Below are 25266 nucleotides of genomic sequence, written 5' to 3'. Positions count from 1 at the left end.
ATGAGGAGCAACTGAGAGCACTGGAGTTATTTAGTTGGAAAAAGGAGGCTAAGGGGAAACCTCATTGCTCCCTACAACCACCAGAAGAAATGCTGCAGCGAGGAAGGTGCTGGTTTCTTTGGTTGTGCAGAGAAGTGGTGGAGTTCTCATCCCTGGAGGCATCGAAGAGATGTGTGGACCAGGAGACATGGGTTAGTGATGGGACTTGGTAGGTCAGTCTGATGGTTGGATTTTCATCTTGAAGGTCTTTTCCAACCTGATTCCATTCAGATTAGTGAGACATCAAACAAATACATATACACAAAGGATTACCTGGAATAACACATTCCTAGAATTAGATGACTTTTTTCACATCAGCTGTTTTTCCTCCATTAGGGAATATATTGGTCTTATTAATAACAATAATTCTAAAAATGCAGCACCTCCAAGAAATCTGAAAATAAAAACAACATTCCTACTAATTCCTATTTCTACTTGAAAATATTTGCTGTAAAATATGAAAGTTGCCTATTTTAAATGAACATAAACTTTTTTTTTTTTTTTTTCCCCAAAGAAAATGATCTTATTTTTGCAAACTGGAAAGCATTTCCTAATTAGCATTAGCCTCTGACTAAGCCAATGTGCAAGAGGAGCTTTTTCTTCTTCCTGGCTTACAGAAATTTCTTTGTAAAAACTACTGAGAATAAATAATTTTCTTTCAACTACTGAAGAACTAAGTGACATTTAAATTCTTCAACACTCTGGAAAATAAGATTTTAGGGCAGACAGGATTTTTGATCTTCCCTTCACACAGGTGACACAGGATCCAGTTAGCCTGAGTTCGATTCTGCTGTCAACACGTTCCAGGATTCGAAGGAAATCAGATCATGATGAGAAAAGAGATGACTTAAGAAGAGAGCAAAACAGAAATAATCACCTCAGAAATAAGCATCTCAGAGATAGATGTACTTCCCATGCACTGGACTCTCTATCATCTGTGAGGTCTAATCATAACTGGCCTCGTCCATTACACAGGAGCTCAGAGCTCAGTGTAAGGGACATCCAACTAAGTACTACGCTTACCTTCAGCTGAGTTAAGTGACAGATGGTCACAAAACGGACTTCATGAGCCTTGATGCAGGCTGGATGGGGGCCTGGGCAGCCTGGGCTGGTATTAAATATGGAGATTGGTGGCCCTGCCTGTGGCAGGAGGTTGGGGCTTCATGATCCTTGAGGTCCCTTCCAACTCTGGCCATTCTGTGATTCTGTGATTCTACACACAAGGATTTCCTACCAGCAGGTTTACACTCATCTGTGCAGAACTTTCTGCAGGTCCCTCATGAACTGTGCAACAAAATTCCACAGGAGCTAATTACCATAACCAGCAACATTTTCTGCTCCAAAGCCAGAGCACACTTCATCTTGTCTTCACTACTCCCCACCGGGTTCGTATTACTTCAGAGTCCACCAAATCGAAATGCTTGGATGTACAACCCATTTCCCTCACAGAGAGGAAGAACAAACCACACACAAAAGACAGATGTCACATCACTTAATCCAGTGTAAGGAAGAGTTCAGACAAAGTTATGTGCCAAGAAACATTGGAATCTGTACAGTACGGTACTCAATCATTTTCCAGCTGAGCAAAACTCAGGTTTGCTTGAGCTCCTCTCAATCTTTATTCTGTAGCTTACTTCAGCTGCATGACCCTTGCTTTCTTGCTTCTCCTCTGTATGCCCCCTCCCTGCAACCATTCCAGGCCAGGCTGGATGGGGCTGTGAGCAACCTGGTCTGGAGGGAGGTGTCCCTACCTGTAGCAAGGAGTTGGAACTGGGTGATCTTAAGGGTTCCTTCCAACCCAAGCCATTCTATGATTCCTCTTAGCAATAACGTGACTTAGTATTCAAAGCTGGGCAGCACTCATCCTTAGTACCAAATGCTACTTTCTTCCCAAAAAGCATTTTGGAACAACACAACAAGCCATCAGCAAGATGCTGGTAATTGACATCATTTTAAAGCTAATGATAAAGCAAACAGAAGTTGGAAGATACTTACTATCCCACTGCACCATCTTCTCCACCATACTGTTTTCTTAATTTCATTCATTGCATTCATTAGTAGATAACCTAATTAGCAATACTAGTCAGCTGGTCATATCTGCCTTTCAATATGGCAGCAGCACAACAATTCAAAGGAAAACACTGATGACAGCTTGCAAAGTCAGAATATAGGGAAAAGAAACCACAGATAAGGGATTTCTTCACCTTGCCCTATTATTTTGACAAATTAAAATAAGTCCAAATTGACAACATTTTAAAACTAATCAGGCAGTTGAGACAGGTCAGAGAGGAGGAATTATCCACTCACAAAGCTGCCCTGAAGAAGAAAATATTTTTCCAGATTGGAAAGCAAAAAAAGCTCATTAGAGAAGCCAAAATCACAGAATCACAGAATCACAGAATCACCCGGGTTGGAAGGGACCCCAAGGATCATGTAGTTCCAACCCCCCTGCCTGGCAGGGCCACCAAACACACACATTCAGATCAGGTTGCCCAGGACCCCGTCCAACCTGGCCTTAAACACGTCCAAGGACGGGGCATCCACAACCTCCCTGGGCAGCCCGTTCCAGGGCCTCACCACTCTCCTAGTAAAGAACTTCCCCCTAACATCCAACCTAAATCTTCCCTCCTTCATCTTAAAACCATTTCCCCTAGTCCTGCTGTTGTCAGCCCTTTTGAAGAGTTTACTCCCCTCCTGGGTGTAGGTTCCCTTCAGGTATTGATACTGGATTAGAAGTGGAAAAGCTCATTTCCTTGATTTCACATACATTCTCAGGTTGAATAATCTATTTTGCTCCAACTTCTGATCCAGTTATGCCATCTGAACCAACCCAGCAGCTCCATGATGGGTTTTATGGCCCAAAAATCAGGAGAAACCCTCACTGAGAGGTCAGACACCTGTTTATAATTAAAAGTCAGAAAAAATAAGACCACGTTGTAAAAATCCATTCCTTCTGCATGCTGCCTGTGGATGATAATTCTTTTTTCTGCTTTCCAATGGAGAATACATACTGCTATTTTCCTATCATTTACTCTGTTGCTATACTCCCATAGGATCCCAATCCCAATCACTCAGGAACAAGCTCCTTTGTGCCAAGGCCCGTTGTCTTGGCTCTGTGCTGTGGCAGCAGAAGGAAAGAGCACACAACATACTCTCATACCAGGACATCAAGGAAAGGAGGGCAGACAGCAGCCTGCAAAATCAACTTGCTGTCAAGAACTTGCCCACCTGCCTTTCAAATCAACAGGAAGCCACCTGCTTAGTTCACACTTCCATCCACAAATCCTGTTGTGATAGGATCAAAAAAGTGTACTTTTCCTTGTTTTGAACTACGGCACTGGAATTTTTATTTTATTGTTATTTTTTAAAGAAAGCTCTTTGATCAGATAAATATTTTTAAAAAGAAAAACACAACAAAGTCATCCTATAAAAGCGCAGGCCCACGACAAGGGCTGTTTGGAAGGAAGAGATTACTCATGATGGAAATAAAGTTGACTTCATTCCCCAGTACCTGTGCTCACATTCTTAGGCACTAGTGTGCTACTTACTCAAAGTTGGTTCAAAAAAACCAACCAAACATCCAAGCAAACCAAGAAACCCAAGGCAAAGCGCAACAGCATGGCAAGGATTTCTTTTGTGCACCCAATTAAGCAGCTGTGCCTTTTCTAACAGCATTTTATGGTTCCTTATACAACCCTATTCATGCACCCCATGTAGAAGAGGGATTCCAGATCTCATTTGTATGCTACTATGTGACTCCCATTTATAAGAAAGGTCGTAAGGAGGATCCGGGGAACTACAGGCCTGTCAGCCTGACCTCGGTGCCAGGGAAGGTTATGGAGCAGATTGTCTTGAGGGAGATCATGCGGCATGTGCAGGGTGACCGGGGGATCAGGCCTAGCCAGCATGGGTTTATGAAGGGCAGGTCCTGTTTGACCAACCTGATCTCCTTCTATGATCTAGTGACCCATCTGGTGGATGAAGGAAAGGCTGTTGATGTGGTCTACCTAGACTTCAGCAAAGCCTTTGACACTGTCTCCCACAGCATTCTCCTGCAGAAGCTGGCAGCCAGAGGCTTGGATGGGTACACTCTTGGCTGGGTAAGGAGCTGGCTGGAGGGCCGGGCACAGAGAGTGGTGGTGAATGGAGTCAAATCCAGCTGGCGACCGGTCGTGAGTGGTGTTCCGCAGGGGTCGGTGCTGGGGCCTGTCCTCTTCAATATCTTTATTGATGACCTCGATGAGGGCATCGAGTGCACCCTCAGTAAATTCGCAGATGACACTAAATTGGCTGGAAGTGTGGATCTGCCTGGGGGTAGCGAGGCCCTACAGAGGGATCTGGACAGGCTGGAGAGCTGGGCTGGAGCCAATGGAATGAGTTTCAACAAGGCCAAATGCCGGGTCCTGCACTTCGGCCACAACAACCCCAGGCGACGCTACAGGCTTGGGGCGGTGTGGCTGGAGGACTGCGTAGAGGAAATGGACCTGGGGGTATTGATTGATGCTCGGCTGAACATGAGCCGACAGTGTGCCCAGGTGGCCAAGAAGGCCAATGGCATCCTGGCTTGCATCAGAAACAGTGTTGCAGGCAGGAGCAGAGAGGTGATTGTTCCCCTATATTCAGCACTCGTGAGGCCGCACCTCGAGTACTGTGTCCAGTTTTGGGCCCCTCACTGCAAGAAAGATACTGAGGCCCTGGAACGTGTTCAAAGAAGGGCAACGAAGCTGGTGAGGGGTCTGGAACACAGGCCATATGAGGAGAGGCTGAAGGAGCTGGGAATGTTCAGCCTGGAGAGGAGGAGGCTCAGGGGAGACCTTATTGCTCTCTATAACTTCCTGAAGGGAGGTTGTAGTGAGCTGGGGGTCGGCCTCTTCTCTCGTGTCATTAGGGATAGGACCAGGGGGAATGGTTTCAAGCTACGCCAGGGGAAATTCAGGCTGGACATGAGGAAGTATTACTTTTCAGAAAGGGTGGTCAGGCACTGGAATGGACTGCCCAGGGAGGTGGTGGAATCACCGAGCCTGGGGGTGTTCAAGGAAAGACTGGATGTTGCGTTGAGGGACATGGTTTAGTAGGAGCTATTGGGAATAGGTGAATGGTTGGACTGGGTGATCTTTTAGGTCTTTTCCAACCTTGGTGATTCTATGATTCTATGATTCTATGATTCTACTTCATGTAGAGCTGGATTCTTCCTCTCCCACCTTCATCCTTTAAAAAAACAAAAACAAAACCATCAAATGCACAACTCACAGTGGAGAAATCCACTGAAAGACCATTTTTCCAGGACAAAGTGTTATATTCCATACAGATGGCTTCAGACATACCCAAACTGGTTCGGACAATATGAAATCTACCACCAACAAAGGCTTCTCCATGCATTTCCCCAGATATTTCTCCAGGCTCAATTATGGATGTGAGCTACATCCATATAATGTGTGAGGAATCTCATTTTCTTAATTATTATTATTTATTTTTTTTTAAGAGGTGGAGAGAGGTGATTCACAAAAGAGAAGAACTACAATTTTCACTCTGTTTGGACTTCGCTTCTTAAAAACGTTTACAATCTAAAAACACCCACAATGCAAAAAGCAAGGGCAGCAAAAATACACCTCCAAAAATGCAGTGCAGCTTTCACACAAAGTGTAGTTAAAAAATGACTAAGTTTTCTTGATATATGAATTTGCGGGTAAACCATTTATCAATGACCTGTTTACCTGTGCAGCAGAGTCCCTCAAGCCGAGGGCCATGTCATTCCCCTTTGACTGATTAATTAGCCAATCAAGGGATATTTTTCACTGTGAGGCATGATGGTTTATTCCAGCTAATGCCTGGTCTCTAATGGTAACACATTAAAGCCAACTCGGCTGTTTATGCCTATCGAAGTGACCAAAAGGGAAGGAGAGAAGATAAATCAAAAGAGCCTCCCCCAGTTTTGTTTCAGTTCCTAACAACCCCCCCAAGGAACTAATGCTAGAAGCAAGGCTCTCCTCCAATGAAAAGAGAAGAAAAGAAGAAAAAGCACCATTTCTTCCAGACTGGGAGATGTCTCTTTCCTCTCCCTCTCTCTGCTGATATCTCAACGGCACTAATTTATCCTCTGTTGATTAACAAGGTGTTTATAGAATAGGCAACGAGGACACCACACAGGCTAAAGTCATTTTTACCAGTTCTCCTGGAGCAATCTTGTCTGCATGGAGGAGTATTAACAACATGGCCCCAGTTAACACCTTGAGCCTAATTCAACTTCATTCTGACTTATACAGTATTACAAGTTACCAACTTAGAATAATGTTTTAAACCCACTTAGAATCACAGAATCACAAGAGGTTGGAAGAAACCTCCAAAAGCATCCAGTCTAACCACCCACCTACTACCACTACTTCCCCACAAACCCATGTCTCTTAGTACAAGTAAGAAGTATTTCAAGCTACTATGTGTTGCCAGATGACTTGCTCTATCTGCACCACCTGCATTTAGCCCCTTAGCTGTATTGTCATGCTGTTCTTGTGAGTTTGCCCATGTTTGAAACACAACCAGTGCATGTTAGTGATAGAAACCTGTTCTTACTACTTTGAGAACCTGTTTTATTTCCAGGCTGGATGTGGCTCTGGGCAGCCTGATCTGGTGGTTGGCGACCCTGCACATAGCAGCAAGGTTGAAACTAGATGATCATTATGGTCCCTTTCAACTCAGGACAGTATGATTCTATTTTGCTGCATTTTTTTGTTTGGCTTTTGAAGGAAATCCTCATCTCTCGCTGTTAAGAATCAGCTAGAGATGCTGATAAGTATGCTGCATAAATATGCAGTAGAGCAAAACTGGAAGACCAAAGAAGCAACTGAAGTATTACAGTAGTATTAAAATTACCATTAGCAAGGGCTTTTTACATTTCATTCAAATAGTCAGAAACAGCAATGATAAAAAAACAGAAACAGGTGAACACACAAATCTAATGATACTCCCAAGCGTTTTTGCTGCAGAATACAGCAAAGGCACCTACTGAATTCAAGAAAACTAAGCTACTGCAAGTTGGCACTTACAATTCCTTCTGTCATGAAACTCTGTAGGACCAGCAAGGCTTGCTCACATGTAGCTCTGAGCTAGGGGCTTGCAACCTTCTCCTAATTAAGCAGGCTCCTGGGGATTCCAAGTCTGTGAACACACCATTGGGTTGTGCAGACTGGGCCACTCTACTGCTAGCTTTGTTCCACAATCCAAGAAAGAATACAACATAGCCTTCATAAGAACTGGATAGATTAAGCATGGAGCAGTAGCCATACTCAGAAGAACACAGACAGCTTCACTGCAGGATACACTGACAATATAAATTCGGGGATAAATAGGATGCACCTCAATATTAGCTCCCTCCTTAGACCAGTAAAGAAAGAGGTGAACATCTCTAGGAATGGTTTGGCTTCACGTATATGTATCATCTCTGGAACAAGTGAACACTTGGGCACCTGTGTCTCAGCACTACCAAGGGAGCCTGGAGAAGATGCCCAGTAATGCCCATTTCAGTATTTTCCTACCATCTTCCTCCAGAACCCAACGACAGCAATTACATTTTTACTGCAGTTTCTTAAGGAAGCAAATCTTCCACAGTCTCTCTGCCCCGATTATTTGTGTACATCACACGCTCTTGTTTCTCAAGCAACATTTTAATCCAACCTAACAGCAGCTCAGCTATTTCAAAGATACTAAAGCACTCAAGTATCTCATGCAGATGGGCAGCTGGACAGAGAAGGCCAATAGATCAGCGTGCACATGGAGAGGGACTTCAGCATGAGCTCATCTCCTTTACGCCACAGAACCCAAGCACAGCACAACTGCAGGAAACCAAGCTTCATTACTGGAGCCACACAAAGAATAACTTGTTGGGAGATGTTTTACTTACATCTTTCCCCATTCCAATGGGTCTAAAAGTGTTAAATTCATCTTTTTTCTTGGCATCGCTTACTGAGGAGCTGGGATTTCCCTTAGGGGACTTTTCCACTGCCCTGCTGACATCACTGTGAGGAAGCCTGCTCAAGAGTAAGGTTGTGTCTTCCTTTTTCTAATTGAAGGTTCTCACCCCCATCACCATTCTTGGCTTTTGCCTACCCTGATTACTATCCCTTCCCGTCCTCTGTTCCTCCCTCCCCCTGACCCTCAGATATTTATAGGCAGAGAGGTCACCTTTTTCTGCCTCTCTTCTCAGATGAACGTATCCAGTTCCTCCACTCTCTCCTTCTAGGACTTGCCCTCTAACCCTGTCACCCATTTTACTAAAACCTTTTGGACTCTCTCCAGGTTTTTGATGTCCTCTTTCTGTTCTGCTTCTCGCTTCCAAATCTCTCACGCTAGCTGCAGTCTCCAAAGCAGAACAGTAAAAAGGTGGAGTTAATTTTTAACTAATTTTCCTCTCCTGCAGGTTTTTGTTCCCTGAAAGCACAAAATCAGAACCTTTTGCCACAGGTAAGAAAATCCAAGAAACTAAAGTTGTCACATGCCTATAAGACACTGTCAAACCCCACCAAGATCAGCATCATGACTGGTATTTTGCAGAAAGTTCAGCTGTAGGGAATTGCATCAATTTACCCGTAGCTCCAGTGGGCCAGTGACAGGGCCTGGCTCTAATGGATTTTCAGTTACATCCCTGAAGATTAGCCAACAAGGTTTTCTGATAAGTGCTGGGAAACGTAAGTCAGTTGAGGAAGTTCTGCAAAATGTGTCAGAAGATAATTTCCTGATTTAAAAAAAAAAAATAAAGAAGGCAACAAGGGCAGATAGTTACATTTCTAATGACTAACACGGAAGAAATCACCACGAACTCAAGACTTTCGGGCTGCTCAGATCAGGTTGTTAGAGGGAACTTACGCAGGTTTACATTCAAGCTCCAGAAATTCGGAGGAAGCAGATTACTCATCAAATGGCCTGAGACATGGAAGTGAGATGGATGCAAAACATTCAGTTTTGTACTCATCTCAAATGGAGTTCTTACGAATGTGCCAGCAAATCACAACCAGTCCCCCGGCCCCCAGAGTGAAACCAGTGCCAGAATTATGTTGTTCAGCAACCAAGTTGGGACTGTCTGTAACTCATTCCCAAATCCTCAGTCTCACTCAGGAGTATTTTCTCCAGTGATAAGGCTTCATCAGGAAACACAGCTGGATGGAGGAAGGAAATTCTGAGAAGCAAAAAAAAAAAAAAATAGTGGGGGTTCGAGGAAGTTCAACCAGATAGGAACTAATGGAATTTGTTTTTCTGTCTCACCGGCTCCCAGTGTACCTAAGCAAGCGAGAAAACCAGAGGGAAAGTGGGGGCAAAAGAAAAAAATAAGCCTGGCAGATCTCACCCTGCAAAACAGGTCCTCACTGCACGTCCCTAGAGAGCATCATAATTACAATTCAATATTTTCGATCACTTGCTCACCCTGGGAAAAACTACAGACGTTTCCAATTTAATTCCACTCTGAAACCCAGCCATTGTCTTCTTCCCCCCATTTTTTTTTTTAATTTAAAAAAAAAAAAAAGGAGTCCCTGTGTAGTTTATTAAGGAAGTTTTAGTTGGACACATGATTTATCTAAATCTTTATAAAGTGTCGTTGTGTGTAACATTCAGGAGAACGAAAGGTTGTGCCTAACACGAGTAAGGCCTATCCCGATGCCATCCAAACAGCTTTCACTGGGATCCTGGTTTTATTACTTCTAGAGAAACTCCTTTCAACCCTTTGGGGCAAATAGAATTTCCTTCCATATCCTTTGTGATTCCACTCTTTTGCAATCTTTAGTGTCCTCTCGCCAATTCCCCTTCAGTTTGATAACACAGATAACCCAAATTTCAACATCCTTACTTGCTGCAGCGGTGTCAGTGTGACACAAGAGTAAAGATCCATTCGCCAGATCAGTCACTGGCTACTGAGACAGTTAAGAGTGAGCCCGAAATCTGCTTTTCAATTAGGACATCACAAACCAAAGTAGCACAAAATGTCTCCTGCCAAAGACACACAGGTCAAGATCATAAAATGACTGCCAATAAGCATACAGTTAAGACTGAATATGACTAACTGGGACAACATCTCTCAGACATACTTGATCTGCTGAGACACCAGCAGCTCAGAGGGGGGCATGTTTTTGAGAAGGACTTCAGAGAAGGCAGGGTTATCCTGTAGGGTCCTCACCATGTCACTTAGCCTTAAGTCCTTCCATTGGTTTCCACTTGACTGTGGGCACAGATGGAGTTTACTGGGTATCACTTTCTTTTCCCCCTTCTTCTCCTAATCTTTAACAATAGCCTGGTATAACACAAACCAACTGTGTAGCACAGGACCACAGTGCTGAAGTTTCTCATTGCAACACCACTGCCAGGATCTACAGCACTACAAGCCACTGCTGGATACCAAAAAGCTCAAAGGCTGAAAGTGTAGCATCTCAAAGGAGTGAGAGAAGATCTGCAACTCACAGATTAAAATCTTGGCCATAATGCCACCAGACATTGGAATACAACTTTAATCCTCTCTGTACACTTCAGTGCCCCTGATCCCTATGGAATGGTCGTGGAGTCTCCTTCTCTGGAGATGTTCAAGACCTGCCTGGATGCCTACCTGTGCGACCTGCTGTAGGGAACCTGCTTTGGCAGGGGGTTGGACTCGATGAGCTCTGGAGGTCCCTTCCAACCCCTACAGTTCTGTGATTCTGTGAATAACAAATGCTCATCCAGCTGAGCCTGTTTTTAGCACAAGAATTTCATTATTCCAAGTTGTTCCTTATCTCCTACTCTGTAAGTGATCCATTTATGGAATTCTGTTATGAATTTGAATTGGAGGCTTTAAGGGAGAGAAATGGTCAAAATCTAACCTAGCAAAGTCTGAATGAACTTGCTACAGTTGACCCTACAACTGAACTAGGGAGCTCCAGAGGTCTCCTCCAGTCTGTGATTGTATGAAAAGCAATTCTTGCATGCTTCCATGAAATCATACCCAAGATAGTCCTGATCTCAGTTTGAAATAACTAGAAATCTGGGCAACAGAATTATTATATCTTGGTCAGAAAGTCAAGAGTTGGGAGCTGAGGACAGATCATCCATTCCAAATTTGATTTGGACTGAATGCTTCTCTAACCAAATCTTGGGGGGGGAGGAGGGGTGCGGGAGGCAAAACAAGGGGAGAAGAGGGGAAGGAATCTAAATACCTTAGAAGAGGATTTAAAAATACAATGTCATGCTACAGGAACAACTTTTATACATCATCTTGGTTGCACATACAGCATGGAACATGTAATTGGATTTACAGTTCTAGAACCTATGAAGTATGGAAGCTGTCCTCATATTCTCTGAACAGGGACAGCAGTGTACAGCATTTATCAGCTGTCACAGGGGCTGCAATTATAGGGAACCACAACCTACCACAGCCTGAAGGCATAGCTCAGGGCTCTGATGGACACCAGAACTCTCCCTACCTTATCTCTGTACAGGAACAGATAGGAACAACTTGCTTCCAAGAGAATGACAGCACTTTCCTGCTCCTGTAGTGCTTTCTCTGCCACACTTAGGCAGTAGCCAGAGTACAGGGATTTCAAGAACAGAATGCAAACATAGACAGGGAACAGCACTGCACATCCTCAAGAGGCAGCTCCATTTCTGCCACCTTAAGGACCAGGCTCTAGAACATAATGGGAAGGGCAGAGAGAGTTCACGGGTGCAATGAAATGGAATTGCTCAGAGCTGGAGGGCCTGAGCAACACATTTTTGTTCTGTGAAAACTCCACAGATCTCTGACCCATGAAGGGAGGAAAAAAAAAAGAAAAGCAATTGTGCTCTCCCAGTGGCTGCTTAGCAGCAGACGGTAGCCAGAAGACAACAATGCAGCTCCAAATCATATTACCTCCTGCCTACATTTGCATGTGGAAATCTGGCCACTGAACAGGGAACAACCTGTGACTTCTTGCCAGAACCATGAAACACGAGCTTAGCTTTCAGCAAGGTTAAAAAGGAAATGTGCACAACAGTGGCCATCACCTTCTGCTGGCTATAACATCACTATATTGGTCAAGGAATTTGCACCAACTTGCACACCCCTCACAAGCTGCCACAAATGCAGGCACTCAACAACAACAACAACAACAACAACAACAGAAAGATGAGGAGCATAAAGAGGAAACAAAATAAACTACTTGGAAAAATATATGAGTGGCTACTGCCTTAGCCATAACAACTGTCTTCTTCCACTGATTTGCACTAAAACCCTGTTTTTCCTCATTTCATAGTGATTTTACTGCAATGGATCTAAGGCGTATTTTCCCAATCAGCAGTGGTGTCAACTGAGAGAGTTCTGTTGGTGCATATGTACTTACAGCATTTGAGGCCTCTAACAGCTCTCATGAATTTGAAGTGCCAAAATGCTCGTATCAAGACAATAATAAGGTAACACTGGTTCTGTGAACAGAAGTTAACAGTGAAGTGACAGAACAATTTTCAAGAGTACTGCAGAATGAGCAAGGGGATATTTCAGAAACTGCCATTCTAATTTTCCAGGTGCCATCTTTCCCTCTGGCTGCATGAGACTTCAGAGACCTCTGAATCAACAGTGTAATCCTCACAGCATACTCATCTGTGCTTTTCCAGGTGTTATCTTATCCAAACAACACTTCTGGGCACATCAGTAGCATCCCAGTGTAAGCCTGTTTTTCATACACTAATCCAGCAGGCCTATCTCTGCAAGGGCAAAGTGCTAACAGATAGAAGAAAAAGAATAGTAGTAAAAACCTTGACCTCATCACAACAAAGTTGGGGAACTCTTGGCACTAACTGCAAAGACATGACATCATCACAATTTCTACAAATATTTATACATACATTCATAGCCTCTAATGGTTCAGAGCACAGCCCTCCACCTGCAACCTTCACAAAGAAACAAGAGTGATTCCACTTACACAGAAGCCCTTGCTTTTGATAAACGTGTGGTAACCTCATGAACAGAAAATTACGTATTCTTGTGTTAGAAAAATAAGCAAAGAAACAAAAGAAAGGTGAAGCCTCTTGTTTACCTGTGTCTTCACACTCTTCTGTCGCTTCCCAAAGATGCAGGACAGGTCATCCTCACTGCGCAATGAGAGATCCTTACCTGGAAGGGATAAGGGGAAAAAAAAAGCACAATCTTCTCATCTGGTGATGATAGGCACATTTTGATAACCAGCTGTAACCTACAGACGGAGAGAAATTACTTTTGGAGGTGCAAAAACCAAGAGTAGTATGTTACAGACACCAAATGAAAGCTGCCCACGGCTCACACATACTGCAGGATGTGCACACGTGGGTGGGAAAAGGCTGGTGAGGAGACAACCACAGCCTGCTAGTGAAAATCTGTGGGAAAACATCTGTAACATTCACTTGTTTTCTCCCACCTGACATTGTAATTGGCATAGCAGAATGAGGGAAGCAGCCTGTTCTACTCTAATGGGAAAGGAGAGTTGTATTCTCCTGCACGCAAGAAAGCAGAAGGTGAAACTGAATATCTTGAGACCTTAAAGAGAATTTCCTATTTCTGTCTGAATTCAGGGATTACACCCTTATACTGAAAAAAATTGCCCATCTTTACTCTCTTAATCTCATATTAATGTAGATTTCCCAGATACAAGTGTGGCAGTTAGGACTATGAGCAGTGCCTGTGCTCCTCTAGCAGCAAGGCTACAGAACAGCACCAGGAACTTTTGATGGCTGCTGCTCCCTTCTCCTGCTTTTGTGTAAGCTTGTCTTGTTTAGTCTGAAAGGAAGCAGGATCGGACTTTAACAACAAGGGCCACAACAACATCAACCTTTTTCAAATAACTTCTCCTCTTTCCCTGAAAAGGAGGAATTTCCCTGTTTTAGACCACTGAGGGTACAGTCAAACAAGGGCCTATCTTATTTAAGCACTGCAGCCAAACAAATAAGGGCTATTGTTAATATAAAAGCCTTGCTATGTGTTTTACAGGCTCTGAAGACACTTCTTTTTTTCTTCTATATTTAGCAAAAGGTTAAATCCAAATCAAAATAAATCCTCTTTGCAACTACCTCAAGCAGGCCATGGTCTCTGTACTTGGAGACCTGAACTACTTTAATTGTTTAATGTCATAAAGTGGCACGGTCCTGTTAGAACACTTGACTTCCAGGCTGAATTCTTTCAACACACAAAAAAATTTCCAATATCAGAATTTGGCCTCCATTCAGAAGTCAATTACCTGTTTTAGTAGAGGCATTTGTTAACAAAAAAACATCATACAGAGCTTTAAGTTTAATAAATTAGCCATTAGTGGAAACTGAGCCTAGCCATATAGTGAACCACATCTATACACACGGGTGTGTGAAAGGGGACACTACCAACAGAGAAATACAGCAAGTGATTGAACAGTGGCCAGGAGCAGAAGACAAGTTTGGCTGAAATCATGTCATCGCTCTAACACAGAAAGAAGCTACCAAACCCCACAAGCTTTTCATACAAAAGCTGTCCTAATTTACCCAATAAAGCATATAATAGATCTAAGAGGGCTTTCCTCTTCCTGCGTTCAGGTTTAATCTGATCACTGATCTTATCCACATGATCTCTTAGCAAGGGTTACTGCAGATTGCAGAGGATAGTGCAGCACAGATAACGCAGTTACTTGGCCACCACCTTTGCCTCTCGGTCCAGCCCTCCTCCCGTAAACACAGCTGAGAATATTCATTGTTCCTTAGTCAGCTGATGGCTCCTACAGATAGGAATTGATTTATTCAGCAATATCACCCTACAGCCATCTAGAAAAGTCCAACAGAAAGAGGAGCAGTATACTCCAAGATGCTGCAAGGGGTATTTCTAAACCATCATTCTACTTGCTGTATATGGACTACAGAAGGGAACTGATCAGTTGGACATGTTTTACACATCTTGGCTACAGATTAAGACATAAAATTTCTCTTACCTTTTGCAAACTTCATATAGTGGACACGCTTCCTAGAGGATTTTGATTTTTCCTCAAGATTAAATGTCTTCTTCTGATTAGTCACTGAGGATTCTTAAAGAGAAAAAAATGCAGGTTCAAACCCTACTAGAAAAACATTAACAACCAAATTCAAACAACACTGTATTTAACTTTCTCTTTCAAAACAACTTATCACTGAAGGAAGCACAGTAACCTCTCTCAGAGACATGTTAGTGCCTGACTTTTTGCCACATCCCCTTCCATTCCCGTTTCCAATCTAGTGTAATTTGAATAGGCAGACAGAGGTACTGCAGATCAAAGGCAAAGACTAATTTAACACCATTTCTATGGTAAGAAGAGACTAGTAGATCAGGGTCAACTGTTGACTATTACAAAATATTTCCAGTCCTAGAGTTTGAGAAAGCACTAAGAAACTGGAAAAAATAAAACAGTGAATCTAAATGGACAAAAATGGACACAGACCCACAAAAAAGAAACATAGCACCAAACAGGCTTTTCAACCCTACTTAATGTGCCTTGATACTGCCATGTAAGGAAATCAAACAGCAGCAGACCTTTTTCATCCCTAAGGCCAGCAAAAGCTGCCATGTGTGTATTATTTAATTCTGCTAGCTTTCAGAAGAGGGGCTGCATCTAAACTACCCACTGGGAATGGTCTCTGGGGTCAGTTCCAAATTCATTAGGAGCTGTTTAAAACAGAGTGTTGGCTTGCACAGGTCAAAAGCATGTGAAGAATTAGTCTAACTATTTAACAGTGCAAAGTTCCTGTGCCTGAGAGGTTATCCTGCTGCTACAGACACACTCTTTGTATCCACAGAGCACGTTAATTTACAGAACTACCTCGGGAGGAGGTAACCTGCAATCCTGTAACAACCACTTTATTGGTGCTGTCCTGAAGGGAAATAGGCACTGCAGGATTCCATGCTCCATCACTACAGAAAAGGCTACTCAAGGTGAGGTGGTTTTTTTTTTTCTGCCAGTGGCATCTGGGATGGGTAGATAAATCAACCCATACCCTGAGGGTCACGTTGAGTCATTGTTTTCATACCATCCCACCCCTGACAGCTCTGCAGCCCAAGCTTTTCTGACACAGGAATTTCAGCACTTCATGGTTTGCTTAGTAATGCCACCTGATGATAGATTCATTGACCTAAAAATGAAATCCACGGCTTGCAGTGGGACAGTTTACTACCAGAAAGCAGCCTCAGATCTATTCTTGAATTTACACATAAACATTAATGAGAGAAGTAAAGACAGGAAAACTCAATTTCAAACAGAATTCACAGTCAATTCGAAAATCCTCTTAAAAGGCTCTATTGGGAAAGTGAGTATGACAATTAAGATATCCTGACCATAGATGAGGCATTTTGAGTCTGCTCTCTGATTCACTTGTACTAAAAGGAACATTATGCACCAAAGGATTTCCATAGGAGCTTCCTCCAGCACTTCATCCTTACAGCAGAAGGGGCAGCAGCACCTCCTTGTGCCTTCCAGAAGGAATTTCACTACTGAACTTAAAAACGTGCTGGCACTGACAACAGAGTAGGTACATCCCTGTGTCCTTCTGTGCTTTACAAAGCAATTTAGTCACAGTAATAAAATCGTGGCATTTCTAGAGCAAACCTCATACAGATTAATATTCCAGAGCACAACAGACATGGCCTGCACGCTTACTCTACTGATGGGAAAGGGAGTCAGCCATCATCACTCAGTAACTCTTGGCTCTTTTGTTGGGTTAAGAACTCCTTCCTCACCAGGCACTCAGTTAGAAAAAGAAGAAAGCTGAAACTATGTAGATAAAGGGTATTTGAATGTTGGCATACTAACCACCAAAGAGCCCTTCCCTCCCAGCGTCTAATTGCAATCCAGCTCTGGCAACTATCAGTTATTTAAGAACAATGAAGGTTTTCAGCTGACTTTTAATGCAATTTGAAACTGGATGATGGCCAGCAATGTAACATTTGATCCTGAAGCACAGCTGCGGGCAGAGTTACCTGGATGAGTTTTGCCAGCTTAAACAATTGCCAAAAAAACAAGTTTCTGAGCAATGTTTACAGTCTGCAAATCACCAAATGTGACTCTGACCAGGACTTTTCAACTTGTACCCAGGTTTGTGCTCAGTGATTGAAATCTCGTGTCCAAGAAGACCAAGGAAAAACAGCAGTAGAACAGAGAGAAACATGGTTTGGGGACCATTTTGCATTGGTACAGATGACCCATGGTACACAGCACAGAATTAGGAACAAGACAGCCTTGCTCAATGAACCTGCCTCTCTGCTGACTCACTGTGTCCCTGGGCAAGTCATTTCAGCTCTCTGCTCATCAGTTTGCAGGTTTCCCACCAGTTACACCTAAACGATCTTCTCATGTCTCAAGTTGGAACTTGGGTAGGATTTAGATACAAAGGAAGACAGGAACTTTTGGAATTTCCCTCTGATACTCTGTTCTAATCTCTCGAGGACTTCCACTACAGCAGCTAGCCCTGTGGCCTTAGACCAGTGTACAAGGACAACTTACACAGCAATTAAAATTTTAGAGCATTAGGTTCAGGATTTTCACCTTCATTCTCCAGGATTAGAAACCAAGTTTAAGCCTTTTTAACTGATCTTCCCGCTCTTCATCTTGTCTTTCCTCTTGTGCAACTCCTGTTCACAAATGCTATTAAGCTGGCAGCACGTGGACAGGCTGCTGCATCCAGAATCCCTTGGTTTAACAACACTCCACAGAGTTGCTCAGATGTATGATCAGTTTGAGATAGGCCAGTCCAAAGGAGAGATGAGACAGCCTGAATTCCTTCTGTAAGCTCACACCTGCTGGCTTAGCACTGCTTCATTTCTAGAAGCCAAGGTCTAACTGTACAAAGCTTTACAAAATTAAAGCAACTTGCTAAATAACCCTTTGGGGAAAGTTATGTATTTTTCCCATTTGCTTGCTCTATATTAAGGCTACAAAAATCACATCATATGACACTCAAAACAGAAATGCATAACTCTGAGTTAAAAGCTGAGAAGCAGCTCTTTGAAGACAGGAAAAGTGGGTATTTAAGAAACCACCAGAGCATGGAAGCCAGATTGACAGTTAATTAGCAAATGAAGACATTGCAATGGTGGATGATTCTGCTGTGAACCTTCTGGCTCTGGTTACTTTACAAAGAAACAAAGGCTGGTGTAGTGCATCCCAGCAAAAGGTTCCTCCATATTGTAGTAGCCTTGGGTAAAATACCCAAGTTTTATGCTTTCTTTCCCCATCAAAAAGTCTTTAACTGTGGTTAAACCAATGAGATCTACACATCCAAAGTTGAGCACGGCCACAGATAGCAGCATGTCCTTCAATTCCCATTGATTTGGGGAGAGGAGGAGGAGAAGCTGTGTGCCTCAGCGTGGATACTATTAGTAGCTCAAAGGATTGGGCCTCAGCTACCCTTATAAGACAGATCATGGAAACTCTGCTAAGCTTCCAGCACCTGACTGAGCAAAGCATGAACCTACCTGTTTCGCCCTGTCCATGGCAATCATTCAGTTCAGCCAGGAGCTGGTTGAAGTCATCCTGATGAGCAATCCAGTTGTCCTGTAAATATCACCCACATGAATACAAAGCAACAGTTTTCAGACGGAAAAGAAGTTTCACTAAAGCAGGCATTAAAAAAAACAGTGCTTTCCAAGAAGTAACTTAATTACATATACTGGATTCTTGGTGGGAGGGACCCCCTGAAGCTCCACAGGTGGCAAATACTAACAACAGCTTGCTATAGTTACTCAAAAGTGCAGAACTGATAAGGGTTGTGTTTGTAAGCTTTTAAACAATGCTGAGGTGCTGTTGGCTCCGCATGTCCCAGACTGCATGAGATGTTTTCAACAGTAGGCAGGAAATACTAGTGTGATTTTCCAGCAGTTACTTAAGTTGTTGATTTTGTTGATTCTGAGACAAGCACCTTTTTAGAAGCATATTCTGCTCTCCCCACATGTACCTGAACTCTAGTCAGCAAGGTGACTGCATCAGGAAGAGGGAAAGAAAACATAAAACTAGGCTAGGTGGAAGATATATGGAGGAAGCAAGTATTCTGTAGAATGGTCTGGGTTGCAAAGACCACAGTGCTCATCCAGTTCCAACCCCTGCTGTGTGCAGGTCACCAACCAGCAGCCCAGGCTGCCCAGAGCCACATCCAGCCTGGCCTTGAATGCCTGCAGGGATGGGGCATCCACAGCCTCCTTGGGCAACCTGTGCCAGTGATTTAGAGCAAAAACTCTCTGAACAGCTCTGATAATTCACTGTAACTTTCCCAAACAGATATTTATTCCCCAACCACTGAACAGAGCCTAAATAAATTTTAGGTCAAGAGTCTCTGCAGAGAAGTGCATGCTGCCACTCGGTGTGACAACAGATTTCACTAACATCCCATTACAAAAATCATGCCTTACCTAAAAAAGAAGCCACATCTCCTTACCTGGGTTTAGCACTCACCTCATACTTGATGGATGCTCCTAACCCCAGCATGTTGTTTTTCACCTGGACCTTGATATGTTCTGTATTTCCTTGCTCCTGAGCTCCAAGACCCTAATAAGGATTGAAGAGTAAAAACATAAGGGTTTTCCAGCAGTGACTAAGCAACTAGAGCTGCTGTACTGAAGACATTTTGCAATGAAATATAGCAAGAAACCACAAGTTACTATTTATTTGCTTGCCTGCAACTGAATTCATTCACAGGCATCAGCATACATGAGATATTAAGTATTTTTAATTTACTACTTAAGCCTCCAGCAAAATACCATAAACACTAAAATAACATCATTAAGCAGTAGGTGATTAATCAGGAAGCCACCTGACATTCCTAGGCAAGTCCAAAGTGTTTACAATTTTAAAACAAGACACTACATAAAAAGAACATGCCTCTCATCAAAACCACCTCCGCCATTGCGAAGGCAGTTGTGTAACAGCTACAAGACAGCTGCCTCACGGAACTTAAAAAGCAGAATTAATTTATATTAAAGTGGGTGAGAGGAAGTGGAAGGATCAGACTGGAGCTAGAAGGTCATTAGGAACTTTTTCCATCCTGTGTACACTCGTAATTTGGTGAAGATATTGGAGCAAACAAATGTTGGTTTTCTCTATCCTAAATAAATGCAAGCATTCCAACCTGGGAAACAGTCTCCAGACCCAGTATTATCTTTCTTAATTGTACAACCAGGAAAAAAAACAAAAGATGAGGCAGTTATTCCTGCTATCTGCTTTTCTCTCATCAAGATATAACAAATATACACGCATGGGTCTGATGGAATGGTGGAATGAAGTCCTGTGGATAAAGCATGTACCTATGCAGTATGTGAAGCAACAAGTAATGTTTGAATAAGGCTGCTGCTGTCACAGATCCTGCAGTCTTTTTTAGTCAGAGGGGTAGAAGACTCACCCTGAAGCTTCTGCTAACAAAAAAGTATGGAAACAAGCAGAGCATTTGGCTACACATCTCACCCTGACCCAATTCCAATACAACTAATAACAGGACTAACGTAATCAGCTTAATTTCAGAGCGCAGACGGGCTTTTACCCCTTACCTCGATCAAGTTATGGCTCCATTTGTCTGAGTTTGCAGCAGAACAGGGTCATAAATCCCTCTAGTACAACTATAAGTGTTGTAGAAGAAGATTTAGTAGCTCATGCAGGAAACTTATTGTCAAAAAGGTGGGGGGGAATGACAGAGAACACCACAAGGCCCTCCTTCCATACCCTGACACAACGTGTTCATATCAGTAAAGGCATTAACTATGTTGAGAGGAACTGGCAGCCTGAATAATAATCAGTACTCTTTCTACTCTGGTTCGTATACCTATTTTAGTCTTGCACACAAAACAGCCACACATACAAGCTGATGTAACAGTGCTCAGTCCCACACTTTGTTAACAATTCATTCTAATGCCTACAGACAGGCAGGCAGAAGCCAGATCTATACTATGTCAGCTATGCTGCTAACTGAGGCAACAGCAGTAAGCTAAACTGAGAAATTCGAGGGTAGCCTTATTTTTCCTCACTCTTAATTTTTAATACATTCACAGTATTGAAAACAGCCCTAATTTTGTTCATTTTAAAAGGGAGCGGAGGAGATGTAGAAGAAGAATTAAATAAACAGCATCGGAGAGGTTCTGCGTGTTTGTTTCACTAAACGTGCTTGATTCACAGGCCCAAATCTCAGCTTTGCTGAGGCACCTTTGTGGAAGTTAAACTGCTTTTAAGTGGCAGCAGAAATGTCTGCAGCTGTCTGCGCTGACCTGGAGATTATTCTTAGCACCAGCAACCAGTCACCTCACACCACAGGTACATGCTGGATCTGGGAGGGAATACAGCTCATGTAACATTGCATTTTGTACAAAGATCAGAAGTAACCTTTAAAAACACATGAAGGACTACAGCAGAACTTGTTCCTTCTTTCACCAGTAGAAACAGCCAGGGAGAGAACTGAGGGCATGAAAGCAACTTAAAGCCTTCTCTAAAATTACCTGATTTAACATTATCTTGTCAAAGAGAGGGGAGAACTCTTTATAAGGGCAGATAATGGCAGGACAAGGGGAAATGGTTTTAAGTTGAAGGAGGGAAGATTGAGATTGGATGTCAGGGGAAAATTCTTTACAGAGAGAGTGGTGAGGTGCTGGAACAGCTGCCCAGAGAGGCTGTGGATGCCCCGTCCATCCCTGGAGGTGTTCAAGGCCAGGTTGGATGGGGCCCTGGGCAGCTTGATCTGTTATTAGATATGGAGGTTGTGGCCTGCAGCAGGGGGGGTTGGAGTTTGATGATCCTTGGAGATCACTTCCAACCTAAACCATTCTGTAGTTCTATGAGAAAAGCTGATTCTATAAGAGAAGTAAGACAGGCACAAGCTAGCAAATATCTTTGTAAGAAATTATAGAAATCTAACATTGCTCAAATTCTCTGTGTTCTTAGCAGGCTTACGAGAATAAACTAAATAAGAATCATAGAATCATAGAATGGCCTGTGTTGAAAAGGACTACAATGATCTTCAAGTTTCAACCCCCCTGTCATGGACAGGGTCACCAACCACCAGACCAGGCTGCCCAGAGCCACATCCAGCCTGGTACACCAGAATACCACAGCTGTTTTAAACACTGGGACCAACATCACCCCAGTAGCCCTCTACCCCTTATTATTTTTGTTTCCTTTCTTAAAAAAAAATTTAGCTCAGGAACAACAGACACAACCCTTCAGCCACAGAGCTCTCCTGACCATACCTTTCCTTTGGACCAGCCCATCTTTTCCAGCATCTTCTGTCCAAATTTAGATTCATCTTTACTCCAAGCACTGTTTCGTGGATCCACAGACCACTTTTGTCTTCTACGGGCTAAGACAGAAAGGAAAAAAAAAAATCAAATGGGCTCCACAGTGTTCCAAGAATTTAGTCAACTCAAGAAAAGCCTTCAATCCAAAGAAACAACTTATGCCACACCAATCATACATTTCTGGAGTTTAGTTTTACTGAATGAGATACTAAAAAAAAAAAATCCAGTGAAAGCTTTTATTACAAAGAATGCCTAAATAAAACATCATAGATTCATAGCATAGAATAGTTTGGGTTCGAGGGACCCCTAAAGATCACCCAGTTCCAACCCCCTGCTATAGGCAGAGGCACCTCCTTCTAGCCCAGGTTGCTCACAGCCTCATTCAGCCTGGCCTGGAATGCTTCCAGGAAGGGGGCATCCACAGCCTTGCTGGGCAACCTGTTCAGTGTCCTCATGGTAAAGAATGGGACTTCAGTGCAAGCTTTCCCAGTACTGGACAAGTGTCCATTGCCCATCCTTCATCTTCTCTAGGAGTTTTAAGGTTGGGTATCATCTACAGAAGCGAAGTTGAAAAATCAAACTGAAGTGACTGGAGAAACTGAACCACAGGACACAAATTAGAGGGGTTTCATCTGCCACAAAATGGCTTATTCAGAAACTGAAGAGTCACCAGAAACTCCCCCAGGTGTTAAGAGATGCAACTTAGAATCAAGGCTCCTTTTTCCTACGTATACCATTAATGAAACTACAGTCCCTCAGGCCCATGTGTGTGAGCTTGTCTGTATCATCAGGAATAGCTTCTTTGAAACTGAGGAAGAAAAAAGTTAGCACAGTTAACCAGTCACTAAGCGTGCACCTAAACACATGCAGGAAGAGAACAGAAATAAACAAGGCAAAGAATGGGAGACAGGAAGATTACAAACTTCATTAAACACGATGGGAAACGGTGGATCAAAAATGACCGATTAACCCAAGGCCGCTGCGAGTCAGCAAGAAGCCAAGTCCACAGGGGCACTTCCAACATAATCAGGAAATCATCTCTTCCTAAAGTGCAGCGCTTGGGATTTAGGCCAGAGGGAGAAAATATTACAGGTATCTTCAACTCGTTGGCTGCTCGGTCTTGGTTCAGAACTAAAACTGGCAGAATGTAGGATGGCGGTGTTTTTTAACATACTTTTGAAGCTCAAAATAAGTGCTGCAAGGCAGACCCACAAAAAAATAACAGTCTGATAAAGAATTTCATAAAAGCTCTAATGGTTCATAAAAAGATTTTATGGTGTGTTAAATGACTTAGTGCTGTGAGAGGAATCCAAAAGCACTCAATTAGTTCATTTCTCTAAGGGAAAACGATGACCAGAACCATCCAATACATGCCCTGTCTGGAGAGAAGCCACTGGGGACTGTGATTTTAAACAGACCCAAGCAAATCCAGGTTCCCTGCTGTGTCTCTGAGGCCAAACATTCTGGTTTCCTCAGGCAGAGTTTGCTCATGTGTTGCTGTGTTTGAAATACTGAGTTAGAAATTGGGGACAATTAACATGTTCTGTCATCTTCCCTCGCCCAAGATGTATATTAAGGACTCCAGTTTCCACTCATTTATGGGGAAGAACATTGTTTTGTTTTGTGTTTTAAATCTAGTTGTAACATTTTCAGCCTGCTTATCTTCTGTTGTGCTGTCCATACCTTGGTTCCCAGGTGGTGACTCTGCAAAACCCAGAACATTCAATTCAATGCAGTCCTTACCATTACAAAGCCACTCTGTGTATCTCAGGACTTGTCTGCACAGCATAGGTAATCTATGTCAACCGAATGCATGAATCACAGAATCACAGAATTGAAGGGGTTGGAAGGGACCTGCAGAGATCATCGAGTCCAACCCCCTGCCAAAGCAGGTTCCCTACAGCAGGTCGCACAGGTCGGCATCCAAGCAGGTCTTGAACATCTCCAGAGAAGGAGACTCCGTTTTCAGATTCAGATTTCAGAATTCAGATTTCAAACTGAATTGTTTTATGCAGTTCATCTCATCCACTTTACATACTAATGTCTATTAATTCTCCTGAATATCCCTCTGCAGAGAAATCCTAAGATGTTTTACTCCCTGGAGGACCCCGGCAACAAAACACAGCAGCACCTAACACTGAGATTTCTCAAGTTTGAAACGTTCACCAGATCCTCCTTTTCTCAACAGTTTCAATCTGTGGATTTCTAATCCCATGGCTACTGTTCTGGGATGCATCCTCACAACTCTGCCAGGTCAACACGCTCATTTTCGTATGTGCTAAGCTACATGTAAGCAGCTTCCTTTACTTTCCTACATCTTCAAAATATATTTAAGAAAACTAGAACCACCTTCATGCCACACACAGCAACCATCAGATTACATGAGAAATGTTTGTTCACCAATTACTTTTAAGAGCATGGAAGGAAACAGTCTAATAGCTTCCAGCCAGAAAATTCAGAATTCAGCACAGATGTCCTGAGCTGCTCTCAGAGTGATGCTTGAGATGGTATTGCAACAGTGGGTGAGCAGCACCATCCAGTGGAGAAAAGCGACATTTCTTCGGATGCATTGCTCAGATACCCAGCTCTTACCAGTTAATAAACCCTTCCACCAAAACTAATTCTGTGCCAAGAGCATTAAAAACTATTTCTGAAAGTTTCCTAGCAGCTCTGATCTAAACCACAGGAGGGGAACAACTGTTTACATGGGTTGATGGAGACAGGACAAGGGAGAATGGTTTTAAACCGAGGCAAGGCAGAGGGTAGTGAGGCACTGGAACAGGTTGCCCAAGGAGGCTGTGGATGCCCCATCCCTGCAGGCATTCAAGGCCAGGCTGGATGTGGCTCTGGGCAGCCTGGGCTGCTGGTTGGTGACCTGCACACAGCAGGGGGTTGGAACTGGATGAGCACTGTGGGCCTTTGCAACCCAGGCTGTTCTATGATTCAAAGAAAAACAACTCCACAAAGGTGACTCTCAGCAACTAGATTTGTTTTTTGCAGCAACTGATTTT

At 43.1% G+C, this 25266-nt stretch overlaps 2 protein-coding genes across 2 annotated transcripts in view; one reads left to right on the top strand and one right to left on the bottom strand.

Moving 5' to 3' along the window:
* Positions 1 to 25266, bottom strand: part of PINX1 (PIN2 (TERF1) interacting telomerase inhibitor 1) — a 63319-nt gene that overhangs the window by 37089 nt on the left and 964 nt on the right. The window contains exons 2-6 of the mRNA XM_048937457.1: positions 22208 to 22317; positions 19434 to 19526; positions 18461 to 18539; positions 14952 to 15044; positions 13062 to 13138 (exon numbers count right to left, since the gene is read on the bottom strand). Of these exons, the coding sequence (XP_048793414.1) occupies positions 13062 to 13138; positions 14952 to 15044; positions 18461 to 18539; positions 19434 to 19526; positions 22208 to 22317 (452 nt within the window). The remainder of the gene's footprint in view (positions 1 to 13061; positions 13139 to 14951; positions 15045 to 18460; positions 18540 to 19433; positions 19527 to 22207; positions 22318 to 25266) is intronic.
* LOC125689819 (uncharacterized) overlaps positions 4384 to 25266 on the top strand; it is a 259018-nt gene continuing 238135 nt past the window's right edge. Inside the window, exon 1 of the mRNA XM_048937492.1 lies at positions 4384 to 5130. Within this exon, the coding sequence (XP_048793449.1) occupies positions 4413 to 5111 (699 nt within the window). The 5' untranslated portion in view covers positions 4384 to 4412 and the 3' untranslated portion in view covers positions 5112 to 5130. The remainder of the gene's footprint in view (positions 5131 to 25266) is intronic.

The sequence above is a fragment of the Lagopus muta genome, chromosome 2 (assembly GCF_023343835.1).
Source record: "Lagopus muta isolate bLagMut1 chromosome 2, bLagMut1 primary, whole genome shotgun sequence".
Classification (NCBI taxonomy): Eukaryota; Metazoa; Chordata; class Aves; order Galliformes; family Phasianidae; genus Lagopus; species Lagopus muta.
This window is presented reverse-complemented; position numbering and strand designations above follow the sequence as displayed.